Here is a 15,629-nt window from a genome sequence, read left to right on the forward strand (position 1 = left end):
CACTTTAATTCTGACAATGTTTTAAAGGTTTAAATTCTAAGAGTCTCTTATCTACATCAGATGTCAGCACAATAGACTTCAAGACTGCAACAGCAAGATGAATTGGAAGGAAACATTTCAATTTTTATTTACTTAGTAGTATAACCTGAATTTTATATCTTAATGTTTTCAGATTGATAGTCTAATAGAATTTTAAAATTATAACATTTAAAAGAGAATAGAGACAAATTGAAGTTTATAAAAGATTAACATGCTAAATATCATCACTAATATAAACATTACTGACCCTCAAAGAAAAAGGTGGCAATTTTGAGATATTAATGAACCATAGGACCCTATGTATGTTAAAATTAATAATACTTTGTATTATATTCTTTGAATATTCAAATTCATCTTTGTCAGGAAGCTTTGATAACTATATTTTAAATGCAATGCAAGAAGATGCATAATGATCTGTTTTGAGGGGCTAAAGAGAAGGCTGAATTATTAAAAGAGCTGGCTGCTCTTGCAGGGTACCTGGGTTCAATTCCCAGAACCCATGTCAGGTGGCTCAGAACTATCTATAACTTTGGCTACAGAGGAATCTGAAATCTTCTGTTGGCTTCCTTGAGCATATGTACATATGAGGCATACACACACAGACACGTAAATTTAGAATATATATGTATATTAAAAGATTTGGATTTCATTTAAGAAGGTAAATCTCATGTATTACTTTTACTACAACAGAAAGTGTTGTCTTTATCAGTGGAGCATTAAAAGTTTTAAAAGAAATACTACTGCCTATATTCTGTAATACAAAACTATAAATAAAATTTTTATTACCTCTAAGAGTGAAAAGGGTCCTCCACTATATTTGATTTTCTGTTGAGTAAGTCGCAAATTCTTAAAAACAACATGGTCAGGAAAAGGATCCAAAAGTTTAATCGTGACAAAGAGGTTTTCATTGTCCTTGTTATCTATCACCAAGTACTTCAACAGCTCCAATACCTAAATAATTACCAAAGGATAGGGAGAAAAGCCTTAATTGTATTCAGAGAGCCAAATCTCATTATAACTGATAAACCTCTGCTAATCTAGAAATGGTCTAAAGGTATGTATGGTACTCATTTATTGGTATGTATGGCTTCAAAAACTAAAATACGTACAGTGCTACACAAAGTGGGCATAGCAAACACAGTGTTAATGGAACATTTTATATGGGACCTCACATACCATAATAGTGAGAACTGTTCAGTCTTCTACATTTCAGTGTAATAGACAAAACTATCAGATTTATTAGATCAAAATTACCAATGGCTAGGTAACTGATTTCAAAGATTAATCCACTAAGAACGTCCTCCCCATCATTTATCAAAAAACATTCCCATTAAAACTACTAATTATACCAGGTAAACTTAAAGCATTCAATTCCTAAGAGTATCGTTTATCTCAAATACTCCTCTGTAGATGAACCGGGAAATTACCTGTTCTTGAACCTCCTGATAATCCACAAGTGGTATAAGTGTGCCAACAATAACATGAAGATGGTTTTCTAGAGCATCCTTACAGTGAGTTACAGCTGTATGGCAAACTCGACTTAACAGGTCACAACAAAGGGAAAAGCTACGCAATGATATATCTGTGAAATGAGAAGGCCTAATAGGAAAAATAAATTTAAAAAAAATAACAAGGTCTAAGAAACTACTCTGAAGTACTATTAAAGTCATTTTTACTCAACATCTCTAATTCTGACATGGCTTGACAAAAAAATCACTTGTATATCTAATACTTCAATGGTTACAATCCAAAAAAAGCATGTCAGAAAGATACAGAATATGCGGCCTAAGCACCTGTTTTCTGATAAAATTACTGAAAAACAAGAAAACTGTCACAGTCCTTCAAATAAGAGACCCAAGGATCATTGCAAGCCCGCAAGCACTGAAGGACAGTCCCAGCAGTCATTTTGTAAACCCAAGTCTTATTCTTTTTCTCACGATTTCCTCATCCCCAGTCTTCTGATAGTGCTCCTGACAGTCAAGTAACATCTGAAAGGTACTATCCAAAAGAAGGCAAAGAAAGCCAGCTTCATTGAACACACACAGCAAGAAAACCATTGACAGACAGCTACTTGATAACAGCTGGTGTCAGCAAAAAAATAATAAGACAACAAGGGAAGGAGGAAAGGAAGGAAAAAGGAAAGAAAAGAGAAGAAAATGAATAGAGGCCAAACAAGGTGGGGGTGATGGTTCAGTGGTAAGAGTGCTTATTCTGAAAGCATGAGGACCTGGGTTCCAATGCTAAGCACCTATATAAAGAGCCAGGCATGGTTGTTCATGTCCATACCACAGGACTGGTGGGCCAGGAGCTTGCTGACCAGCCAGACTCGCTGAAATAGCCAGGTTCTCACTTAGTGAGAGATGTTGTCGAAAGGAAATAGGTGAAAGGAGACAGAGAAAGACACAGTATGCCCCACTCTGGCCTCCTGCACACCCATATTCTCAACATACATGGAACAGCATTCAGAGTCAAACCTTAGGGAAAATCTAATTTCAACACTTAACCTCATTATGTATGAAGTGGTCAGATTTTATCAACAAAACTGTAAACTATGTAAAGAAATAAAGCATGGAATATTCAGAGGAAGAAAACAGAAACATTTCCTGAAGAACTTGAGACGCTGGAGTTACTAAAGAAAGAATTCAAAATAATTTTAAAATTTAATTAAATGCTGAGACTACAAAGAAAGTTACCAAAGAACAGAGAGCAGGAATATGGATGCAAAAAAGATCTACGGACACTAAGTTACAGTTGGGGAACAAGACATTCCAGTGTGCTACTGCAGATAATAACTGTATAGATCAAAAAGCTACAAGAAAGGATTTTGGCCGGGCAGTGGTGGCGCACGCCTTTAATCCCAGCACTCGGGAGGCAGAGCCAGGCAGATCTCTGTGAGTTCGAGGCCAGCCTGGGCTACCAAGTGAGTTCCAGGAGAGGCGCAAAGCTACACAGAGAAACCCTGTCTCGAAAAACCAAAAAAAAAAACCAAAAAAAAAAAAAAAAAAAGAAAGGATTTTGAATGCTCTCACCATAAGAAAATGATGAATGTTTTTAAATTTCCATTCTTTGAAGACATAAAAATATGACAAACTTCTGGAGCTAAAAAGGAAAAAGGCACAGCCAAATGAATTTATGAGAGACTATCCAGAGAATACAGGCCTGCAGTTCTGGTTATTTGGAAGGCCAAGGCTAGAGGAATTCCTGAACCCAGGTGTTTGAAAGCAACACAGCAAGACCCTACTACTTCAAAACACTAATGAATAATAAGGAAAGAAAAACTAACTTAAATAGCAAACTTGAACAAGTCAATAACAAGTAATGAGACTAAATAAAAAAGTCATCCAACAATAACAAAGCCCAGGACCACATGATTTCATTAAACTAACACTGATTATTCTCAATTATTCAAAAAATTACAGAGAAAAATTCTGCCAGTTCATTCCACTAGACCAGAATTAGCCTGATATTCAAACCAGACAAGTACATAATAACAACAAAAAACTACAGGCCAATCTTCCTGACAAGCAAAGATACAAAAATCTTCCACAAAGTACTAACAAACCAAACCCAACATCACACTGCAAAGATTACACATAATCAGGTGAGGTTTATCCCAGAGATGCCAGGATGGTTCAACATACACTAATCAATAAAAGTTCTAAACCATACATCAACAGAATTAAGGGTAAAATCTATGATCATCTCAACAGCAAAAAAAGGAATTTGAGTAAATTTAACATCCCTCCGTGGGAAAGAAAAAATCTGAAGAAAATAGATATTTTAGGAATATACTTCGACAAAATAAATGTTACACGTAAGTTCACAGATAACACAGTGAACAGAGAAAAGTTGAACAGTTTCTCTAACGTTTTGAAAAAGACAAGAACTTCTTTTTCACCACTTCTATTTCAAGACTGTGGTAGAGCACACAGGAAAGAGAAATAAATTACCTCCAAACTAACAGAGAAAGTAAAATCATCACTATTTGCAGGTAAACTTAACGGCTCTACAAAAACAACAAACGAACAAAAAACGCTACTAAAACTAATAAATGTACTCAGTAAAGGTACACGTTATAAAATCAACATAAAGGCCGGGCGGTGGTGGCGCACGCCTTTAATCCCAGCACTCGGGAGGCAGAGCCAGGCGGATCTCTGTGAGTTCGAGGCCAGCCTGGGCTACCAAGTGAGTTCCAGGAAAGGCGCAAAGCTACACAGAGAAACCCTGTCTTGAAAAACCAAAAAAAAAAAAAAAAAAAAAATCAACATAAAAAGAATCAGTAGGATTTCTTCACACTGATAATGAATAAAATGGAAAAGGGAGAATGCCATTTATAATCACTACAAAAAATTTTAATCTAACAGGAACAATCTCCACAAAACAAAAACAAGAAACTTATTAAATATTAAGGAAAGAAAGTAAAAAAGGAAGAAATCCTATAATCACTGAATCATTATTAAAATGGTCACTCTACCCAAAGCAATCTATGTAATGGAATCCCTAAAGACACTGGTGACTCCATAGAGAACTAAAAATAAATAAACATTCTGATTTAAATAGAACACACACACACACACACACACACACACACACACACACACACACACACAAATCTCAAATAGCCAAAGCAATTTTGAATGAAAAGAACAAAGCAAGAGTATACTACTACTTTTGATGACACAGACATAGTAGCCAAAATAGAATGAGAGTATCATGAAAATGTACATATGGACCAATGAAACAGCACAGCGTGTTCACCTACAATCCCAGGTTGCAGGAGACAGATAGGGATACTGAGAGCAAGCTGGCTACACACACCAGCAGGCATACTGGTGTGTTCTGCTTCCATTAAGAGACCATGACTCAAAGAAGGAGGTGAAAAACAATTGAGAAAGACTCCTGATGTCAACTTCAGGACTCTACATGCACTCCTGCCCAACATGCACGTGCTTGCACACACAAAAGACTAGCACACACAAAATACCGCTAATGCATCAGTCCAATATATTATTTACCTTTTGTTGATATAGTGAATCAAAGTATAAATAACATCTCGAAGAACAAAGGCCCAAGCTCCTCCCAAGCTACTTTTTATATCTTTCAGTAATAAACTGACAAATAGGTGATATATTTTAAGAATTCTGTGCTTTTTATAGACATTATTTGTCTCAGCTGCTTGTTCACAAATAGCCAAAAGAATTTTCTGATAGGAATCCTAAAAGAGATACACATTTAGAAAAAAATTTTAAAATCAAATATATTCAGCTACAACCAAATAGTTTATACTTTACTAAATGATCATTTAGATACGGGCTTGATATCACATGCAAAATATTATATTAAAATTGTTAAAAGTCTATTTCACTTTATAAAAAGTTTCCATATTAGTTTTCAGAAAGTAAACTGGCCGGGCAGTGGTGGCGCACGCCTTTAATCCCAGCACTCGGGAGGCAGAGCCAGGCGGATCTCTGTGAGTTTGAGGCCAGCCTGGGCTATCAAGTGAGTTCTAGGAAAGGCGCAAAGCTACACAGAGAAACCCTGTCTCAAAAAACAAAAAAACAAAAAAACAAAAAAAAAAAAAGAAAGTAAACTGAAAGTCAATATATTATAATGAAACAGTAAACACGTTCCCTGAACTAATTAATAAAGGTAGGGTCATGAAATCCTGGCCTGATATATAATACATTTAGTTAACACTGACTAAAATACTAAGATACAACTTGTAAATCAAGTGTTTTCCTTTTGAAATTAGTCAAGTAAGTTTTCATGCCCCTCCAATATACTTAGATTTTTTTTTTTTAGCTGAAAAGAACTTTTCTTATTAATTATTATACTATTAATGCAATATGTACTTACAGGAATTTTAGAAAGAATTTCTAAAATGCTTTTAAACTTAGTTTTATGACAGTTACTGATATAGGCAAATGTTGCTTTAATAACATGTGATGGAAAATAGGGTGGATTAGGAGCAGGATCCAAATCCCTAAAGAAAAAAAAAAAAGTAGTATTTTCAAAACAAAATTAATGAATTTTTAAAATCACAAACAATAAAATATAGTTTACATACATGAATCTTCCCCATGGACATAATGTCAGATAAATTTGTTTAAAGTAATTGATTTATTTAACCTTTTATGAAGTTAATGGCAGCCCCAGAGTTGGGACTCAGCAAAACTTCCCTTCAGGTCTGATTTACAACTCTATACTACAGTACTGAAGGACCAACAGTATCTTAAGCCAGGTGACGCATTAGATTAGTAACATTATTTACTATATTATAACACAATTATAAACTCTAAGTACTTTCTCAGCATTACTACTAATTTATACGCTTAGCACAGTCAGCATTTTTAAAAAGTAAGTATTTTCAGCAGGGCACGATGGCACATACCTTTAATCCCAGCACTGGTGAGGCAGAGGCAGGCAGATCTCTGAGCTTGAGGCCAGTCTGTTCTACAAAGTGAGTTTAGGACAGCCATCACTGCATAGTGAAACCCTGTCTCACAAAAACAAAACCTAAACGAAGTATTTTAGGGACTGGAGAGCTGGCTCAGCAGTTAAGAGCACTGACTGCTTTTCCAGAGAACCCAGGTTTAATTCCTAGCACCCACATGGTGGCTAACAACCACAACTACTCCATGGGGTGTGGGTTGGAGGAGGGGTTCTAATGCCCTTTTGTGGCCTCTATGGGCACTGCATGCACAAAATAGATAGATACCCATGCAGGCAAAATACCCATAGACGAAAGAATAAAATATTTTTAAATCTTGTTTTAGAATTAAGATTTTCAAGTAGCTTACAATCAAGCAAAAAAAAAAAATCACTCTAATATTCATACACAACCAAGTGATTTCATATCTAAATTAAACTAGACAGTCAGCTAAGGAGCACCACAAAGAAAGGAGGCAGAGAAAGGCAAGGCGTGGCTAAGACAACCAGTAATAAAGAGAAACAGTCTCAAAAGGCATTAGGTAGCTCAATGCTTAAATACCAAAGGAAGAGTGAAAAGAAACAGGCTAATGGGTTCCCCCAAAAAGGTCACCTAGGAAGAACAAGTACAGTAGGAAGGCTGCAGTGAAGGAGATAGGTAATTAAGGTGACTCTTAAGCTACAGCTAGCCCTGTATGGACATACCCTGAAAAGTCACCAAGGTCAGTGTTTTGACTGGCATCAGAATCAGCTGTTTCATGTAATGTCATCAGTAACTCCACCACAATCTCTGGTAAATTACTAATGAATACTTGATCAATCTGTAAGGATACAAAATTAAAATATATTAAACATTTTTATATCTATGATTTTTATAATAGCACAAAGGGTATGTATTAATTCCTTACTTCATAACTATAAAAAGACAAGCCCAAGTTCTGCAAAGAAAACCTCTACATTTTCTTCTACTTAGCCAATCCACCGACTGAAATGAGCATAGGGAAATCGTAACAAACCAACTCTCCTTACTTCAACCTTTCTATCTTATGAACCATTTTAACAGAATTTGGATTTAGCATTAAATTTCTCAAACTAGAAGTTCTCCAGCTAGCCAAGTTCCATAATTTACACTGTTCCTCGATTTGCAGTTTATTTTTCATTCTTTGCTAACTCTTTAATGATCTTAACTATTAAGAAATCTTTGTGACTAGCAATAAGCCCCTTAGATGCCCTGTACTCTTCTCCTGGTATCAGGTGATAATCCCAAAATCTGAAGCCAGTATCACCTTTCGTCAATACTCACTAAAATAACGACTGTCTAAGAGGTAGATTTCTCACCAATCTGCTTCTGCTACAGGTAGCCTCACAAAGGGCAGAAATTCTCCAGGATTGCCAGCAAGCATCCAGGATCCCTGGCTCTGGGGTCACACGTGTGAGCTGCCAGCCAAGTCCAGCTTTTATGTGGATGTAGGGATATGGACTCGGGTAGTCATATTTACACAGCAAACACTTTACCAAACCATCTCTCCAAGCCCCATAACCTTAAATTTTAAAGCTTACATCTTTTCTCAGTAAGGGGTAATGGCAGATAAAAACTGAAGCCACACCTGTTTTCCTAGGAAGTCTTCACCTTTAAGTGTATCATAGACCTTGGTGGCAGTCTCTCTATTCTGTGTTATGCTGCTGTCTCCTGTGCCCTCATAGGCGAAGTAAGGAAGAATGTGCACAAGAATCTTCGGAAAGCAGTCTATCAACAGACTTTTCCAGCACTTTTGAATCTGATTAGCAATGGACTTCACTTCATCAAACTGACTTCTAATCACCAAATGTGGAATCAAAACCTTGTAACAAGATCTGAAAATGTGTAAATTTAAAATTTAGGTTATAAACATTTTCAAAGTAAAATTTTACATTAAAATAACAAAATGCTTTAACACAGTCAGTGTTTAAAGTACCATTTTAGATTCTTAAATATTCTTCTTATATTTTTAATTTTTTTTTTAAATTTTACATATGCAGGTGTTTTGCCTGCACGTATGTCTATACCGCTTTCATGCCTGGTGACTATGGAAGCTAGAAGAGGATGCTGGATCTCTTGGAAAAGAAGTTACAGAAAACTGTGAGCTACCACATGGGTGCTGGGAACTGAACCTTGGTCCTCTGGAAGAGAAATCAGTGCTCTTAACTGTTGAGCCATTTTCCCACCCCTAGATCATTAAATACTCATTTTATTTATTCTCATTTTACAAATGGCAAAATTAAAGTTAAGAAAAATATAAATAAAAACACTTTAAAAAAAAGTACAACTTTATTCTCCCTCCCCTTTTTCTGAGACAGTCTCACTGCGTAGCCCAGGCTAGCCTGGACTATACTTATATAGACCATGCTGATCTCTAAATTGTGGGAATCCTCCTGCCTCTATCTCTCAAGTTCAGGAACTATAGGCATTCGGTATGCACCACCATACCCAGCTAAAGAACTTTCATTTTTTTTATACATAACCAACTTAATGCAATATTGTAAGATCAAAGGTAAAGCAATTTATAAATTCAAAGAACAAATATATACGTTATTGCAAAAAAGAATGGATGATAAAGACCATCAAATGTACTTCTTTTTTTTTGGTACAGGGTCTTCTGTAGTACAGCCTGGCATTGAACTCCCTATGTGCTGAAAACGACCTTCAATTACTGAGCTTCCTTTATCTATCCACCTTCTCAGTGGCTGGGATTATAAGTATGTACCACCATACCTGGTTTATGTAGTCAGTGCTGAATCCAGGACTTTGAGCATGCTAGGCAAGCACTGTACCAACTGAGCTACATCCTAGTATTTTGCGATAAGCTTTGAAAATTCATAGAAATAATGAATAATCCACTATGAACCAATAAGAAAGAAAATCAACCAGGAAATAATTACCCATTAGTAATTTATCTTTGATTATTTTCCAAAGGAAGATACTTGTGTGTAAGTCAAGATGCATAAGGTATTACCACAGCTTACTCAAAGATACACAACTGATTACTAATATTGCTACCAACAAATCCTAAGTTCAAATACATCCTTATATAAATTCTCAATATGTCTTTTCTTAAAAACCAGGCAACTTCCTTCCTGTGGCTATGGATGTGAGGGGTGGGAGAAGGGCTGTCAAACACTACTGCATACAACATATATATAAACCTACCTATAGAAATCCTCAACATTTGTGTAGTTTAATAAAATAAAAGGAAAGGAAGATAAGTTGTATTCAGTATCTTGAAGGTTCAGCCATTCCAAAATCAGGTAATCTAGATGAGAAGCCATGAAGTCTTCTAAACATCTACACCCAAAAGATTCAGAGACTTTCTCTAAAACCTGCACAAAAGGAAAATGTGATGTTTAAGAAAATGGAAACATTCATCATTTCAGATTGTTAATATTTAAAATAGGACTTTGTAGCAGTCACTTAATGCTTTTCTACCTTGACTTCTTCATCAATGGCATGGTGGTAGTAATAAATGAGAAAATGGAAAATGTATTCATTATACTGCTGTGGATATCGCTCTGTATAAATAAAATGCTGACTGGACAGTAGCCAGGCAGGAAGTATAGGCTGGACAAGCAGAGAAGAGAATTCTGGGAACAGGAAGGCTGAGTCAGGAGACGCTACCAGCCACTGCCATGAGTAACAACATGTAAGATACTGGTAAGCCATGAGCCATGTGGCAAGGTATAGATTTATAGAAATGAGTTAATTTAAGATGTAAGAACTAGATAGCTAGAAGCCTGAGCCATTAGGCCAAAAAGTTTAAATAATATAAGAGTCTGTGTGTTTATTTTATAAGTGGGCTAGGGGACTGCCGGGGCTTGGCAGGAGCTGGAGACAAACTCTCCAGCTACAAATGGCGCCCAATGTGGGGCATGAGCCCATGACCCTGAGATTAAGAGTCTCATGCTCTACTGACTGAGTTAGCCGGGCACAGCATCCAGCACATAGAAAACCCATAATAAATATTTAATAAATCATAGCATAATTTTATATAGCTGACTATATCTCAAAGAAAAGTCTAAGGAAAATTTAATTTTTAGGCCCACATCCAAATTTTTAAAAATCCAAAAACATGCCACTCATTTTAATAACAGTAAGTAAAAGATTAACTCATTTAAGACCAGTTCCCCTAAAGACTGACGTACAATAAAGCTCCATGGAACCCACAATGGCACAAAGTTAACTGCCTATCAGTCCATATTCACCACATTAAAACCCGCAATAAGAACTTGTAGAGGTTCCCAAATAGTGAACTTGGAGTGGAAGAACAGGGAGGGCTACCACATTCTACAAAAATGGGATGATAAGGTTGCAATGACTGAGCCCAGACCTGTTCTCTAAATGTAACTTAAAAGCCACATTGTCCTCAACTTTATTTTCTGGCCTTGTTAAATCCCAATATGCTACTCCACAATCTATGAAGCAAAAGCAATCAAAAAGCTCCAAATGTTTCTATCAATAAACAGTGTTCTAGAAGACCTGATCTGTGTGGAGACAGACCACTCACTATTGCTACTTCTCAATGAGTGCCTTATAAAATGCTCTTAAACTGACTAAGAAATCATACTGAATATTAATATACCACTTAAAGAGTTATTAAGTTTGGCTGTGGAAAAGACAATAGTTCAGTGGTAGAGTGCTTACTTACTAAGTACAAGGCTCTGGGTCCAAGCCCCAACAGTGTAAAACACACATGTATACATGCAACTAAACTTGTTTCTAATATTCCCAGTCTAAAAAGAAATTGTTTCAAAGCATCAAATGCCACACACAAACAATGTGAAAGTATTCATCATACCTTTTTCACAAGATGAGGTTCTAATCCATTTTCCTTCACAGATTTACACAAGGCAAACAGAGCCTGTTTTTCATAGACAGGGCTACAGTGCAAGACCACAGCTATCACCATCAGTAAAACAGACTTTCTATTATGAATCTCATCCAGAAGATCAGGGTTCTGAGTATCACATGACTTCAAAAATTATAAGAATAATGACATAAATATATTAAATTGATAAATCAAGCAAGCAAGCTCAAGTATTCTCTAATCTCTTAATAGCCTGCCAGGTTTTAAATCTTATAGTAACGAGCTAAGAGGAAAGACTTGAGAAACAAGCTTTTCTATAGTTAAGAAAAGCTGCCATTTCCTAAGATCGAAGGGAAACAATTACCAAAGGAAAAACATTTTCACAAGGTATTAAGCTGTTTAAAGAACAAACAACAAAAGGAGTGGGAAGTATTAGGAGTTCCTCCACTACAAGGTGCTACTCCTAAGATTTTATTAAGACATCTTTATAGTGTTTTCTTCTTTAAAAATCACTGGCTTCTACAAAGTCTTGCAAATAGAATGACATGCTTTCAGCTTAATGATCAATTATTTTTTTAAATCCCCAATAATTACTCATCTGCATTTTTTTTAACTTTTATTTTTTTAATTTTATTTATTATGTGTGTGGGTGTTTTGCCTGCATGTATGTCCATGTACCTGCTTGCAACTGGAGTTACATATGGCTGTGGGCTGCCATGTGGTAATAGGAATCAAATTCAGGTCCTCTAGGAGAGCAGCCAATGTTCTTAACTGAGAACCATCTTTCCAGGCCCTATCTGCATTTTTTGACTAGCTGCACTCACTCTATAATTTAGGGAGTCCTCATATTTAACTCAGTCTTTGAATAGTATAGTCACAGGCACACACCACCATAAACAGCATTTTTTGGTGTGTTCTGAATTTTTCTTTTTGGTTTTAAAGATTTCTTAAACTAAAAAAGCCTTTTTAGGGCTGGAGAGATGGCTCAGTGGTTAAGAGCACTGGCTCTTCCAGAGGACGTGGGTTCAATTCCCAGCACCCACATGGCAGCTCACAACGTTCTGTAATTCCAGTTCCTTGAGATCTGACATCTTCATGCCAATGCATATAAAATAAATTATTAAAAATAAATAATAAATAAATAAATAAATAAAATAAAATAAAATAAAAATAAAAAAGAGTAGCCTTTTTAATCTCTCTAATGTATTGAAATCCCCATGAAAGTTGAATTTTCCTCACCAAACACCATGGATTAGTTGAAGCAAAAGTAATTACTACTATTTGACTCACTTTGGCCTACAAATTTCATTCAGAAAAATTTTATTCACCCCATACTTGGTCAGTTGACTTAGACCAGCTTTACAGTACAAACTACTAAACACAAACTCTCACCCGAAGTGTGCTAAAGAAATGTGACACAGACAAACCACATGTGAGTGCAGAGCATATACATGTTACTATAATTACCACTTCTCTTATTCCTGCCTCTGCTTTGCTGTATGCATTTTTAAAAGCTGTGTGCTGAAACTTCAAAGGTAGTGCTTTCAAGCATCTGGAGGAATCTCCATGTTTCACATCCTGGAATAGTCTTTAAAAACAAACAAAAAAAATCGATTTATTTCAAACCCTACATATCAAAGCATATTATAGAACAAAAATAAACCACTTCCTGAGGCAAGTATTGCAGCACTTCCTTTGAAAGACTACTTTAGCAGTTCAGACCATCTGCTGAATGTTAAGGTCCTCTATCTACAAGCCCACTTTTCCAGATAGAAAAGATTTCAAAGGTGTTTGAACTACTGGTCAGATTTAAACATTAAACTCAAGCTGTCGGAAAGACTCACTGTCCTCTTGCCAAACACTAATCCCAAGAGTCCACCGACTTCTGTGTCAATCTGTTCTAAGTTTAATCATGCCGAAATGAGTAACTTAATGCTTCAATGTTCGGTGAACATTATATTTGATGTAGAGGTTATCAATACCTCTTACATAACACCCACATATTTTAAGACAACTTTGTAATAAAGTTTGTCCTTGATATTTCTGAGAAATTTGTTATTTCTGATTCCTTTATTTTGCTAGCCTCTCTTGAAATAGTCCCACATTAAATATCTAACAAATCAAAGACAAAAGAAAAATAAACAAAAAAACAAAACAAACAAACAAAAACCAACGAATCTGACTTACCTTTCTTGAAATTTTTGAAAATTAGATTTTTTCCCCCCATGCCATCACTACACTGAGTTATTACACTCAACTTATGATCCTCCATAACCTGATAATTTTAACTTCAGTTCAGTAAGGATTTAAACTGCCACACACAACCACTAGCAGTCTTGACAACGCACTATTTTCTTATTAAAGTAAATGAGGAATGAGGAACAACACCTGGTTCATGGAAACATCACTGTCACAGATTCAAATTTTGGGCACATTTGTTCTATCATACAGCAGTAGTTCTCAACCTTCCTAATGCTGTAACCCTTTAATACAGTTCCTCATGTTGTGGTGACCTCCCCCCCAACCATAAAACTATTTCCATTGCTACTTCATAACTGTAACTTTGCTACTGTTATGAATCGTAAAGTAAATATCAGTGTTTTTCGATGGTCTTATGTGACCCCTGTAAAAGGATCATTCAACCTCCACAAAGGGTCATGAACCACAGGTTGAGAACCACTGTCATAGAGTATATGACTGCTTGGATAATTTCTTGCAGGTTTTTTCTTTCTTTCTGTTTTGTTTTGTTGTTGTTTTTTGTTTTTCGAGACAGGGTTTCTCTGTGTAGTTTTGGTGCCTGTCCTGATCTCGCTGTGTAGACCAGGCTGGCCTTGAATTCACAGAGATTCGCCTGGTTTGTTTTTGTTTTTGTTTTTGTTTTCAAAGATTTATTTATTTATTACGTATGTAGTGTTCTGTCTGCATGTATGCCTGCAGGCCATAAGAGGGCACCAGATCTCATTACAGATTATTGTGAGCCACCATATGATTGCTGGGAATTGAACTCAGGACCTCTGAAAGAACATCCAGTGCTCTTAACCTCCTAGCCATCTCTCTAGCCCTTGGCTAATTTTTTTACGGCACCTTTCTCTTACTGGTCATTTAGGTCTGAATAATATGCAATTTTCAGTTTTGATGTTTTTAAAGTAGCATAGAATTTCTTTTCCAAATACATTCATTTCATCAATTGACAACGAACACCCACCAGGGCCAAATATATTTTAAGCTAAAACATCAATCATATCAGCACCATATAGAATGAAGAAACTACCACTTTATTGACTCACATAAAGCCATGGTAATATCCAAATATTCTACACCTCCTGACAAGACGCTTCTCATTCACATCAATGGCTTATTAGCTCCATAGCACTAAGCAAGTTACCTCTCTCAGCCAGTGTTCACTTGTAAACTGGAGAAAATAATGTTATCTAAATGACAGAACTGTCAGATTAAAGAAAAAACACAACTCCCAGGCACATGTATATATTGATTAAGTGTACGTTGCTGCTACCATCACAGCTAGTGAAGATGTTGCTGCTATCAACAGCATGACAAGATCCTTTTAAAAACCTAACTTATTACCTGTTGATTGACCCTGCAGCCAACATCCGAACTTGGTGATGATCATCAGCAAGAAATTGTGGAAATACTTCATTTACAGGAAAGTCTTCTCCCTTTGCATTAAGAATCGCCCATTTGGAATATGGATCGGCCTAGAGTAAAATAACAAGGTTAAATACAAAAATATTAAGAGAAAAATCACTGATTAGCATACAGAAATAAAGGTGGCTTCGACCATTCCAATGAAGAACTTTCTAGTAACATGGAGTAACTCACCTCAAGCAGAGTTTGAAGACACTTTACTAACGCCATTCTTACAGAGGATATACATTTCTTCTCCTTTGTTAGATGCCTGAAATTAGGTAAGATTTTCAAATAATAATTATTCAAACAAAAGCAAAAACAGAAAAAAAAACCAATGGATATTAACATTATCATAGCTAATTTCAAAATTTTCTGTTTTAAATTATTTCTCATTGTAAGAAGCACGACAGTATATTAATCTTCCCTAAAATTCAAGCTAAATAAAAAGAAATTCACTTTGATGTACATTTGTTTTGTATCTTGGAACTGACACATTTCAGCTACAGCAAACTGAAGATAAACAGAATAACCTTTAAGTTTTGGTCATTATAACATAGATTTAAAAATCTATGTTCTGGGGCTGGAGAGATGGCTCAGAGGTTAAGAGCACTGATTGCTCTTACAGAGGTCCTTGAGTTCAATTCCCAGCAACGACATGGTGGCTCACAACCATCT

General features: G+C 35.9%; 1 protein-coding gene across 4 annotated transcripts in view; it reads right to left on the bottom strand.

Moving 5' to 3' along the window:
- The window catches only part of Atm (ATM serine/threonine kinase), a 108,789-nt gene that overhangs the window by 54,000 nt on the left and 39,160 nt on the right, over positions 1–15,629 (bottom strand). For 3 of the 4 annotated variants that reach the window (XM_052760414.1, XM_052760421.1, XM_052760428.1), the window contains 11 exons: positions 15,147–15,222; positions 14,892–15,022; positions 12,774–12,894; positions 11,298–11,471; positions 9,656–9,825; positions 8,076–8,322; positions 7,174–7,289; positions 5,896–6,022; positions 5,055–5,254; positions 1,467–1,638; positions 826–990 (listed from right to left, as the gene is read on the bottom strand). In XM_052760414.1, the coding sequence (XP_052616374.1) occupies positions 826–990; positions 1,467–1,638; positions 5,055–5,254; positions 5,896–6,022; positions 7,174–7,289; positions 8,076–8,322; positions 9,656–9,825; positions 11,298–11,471; positions 12,774–12,894; positions 14,892–15,022; positions 15,147–15,222 (1,699 nt within the window). Of the gene's footprint in view, positions 1–825; positions 991–1,466; positions 1,639–5,054; positions 5,255–5,895; positions 6,023–7,173; positions 7,290–8,075; positions 8,323–9,655; positions 9,826–11,297; positions 11,472–12,773; positions 12,895–14,891; positions 15,023–15,146; positions 15,223–15,629 lie in introns of those variants that run through there. The other variant, XM_052760433.1, reaches the window with a different exon arrangement.

The sequence above is a fragment of the Peromyscus californicus genome, unplaced genomic scaffold, assembly GCF_007827085.1.
Source record: "Peromyscus californicus insignis strain IS unplaced genomic scaffold, ASM782708v3 Scaffold_11__1_contigs__length_118956290, whole genome shotgun sequence".
NCBI classification, from domain to species: Eukaryota; Metazoa; Chordata; class Mammalia; order Rodentia; family Cricetidae; genus Peromyscus; species Peromyscus californicus.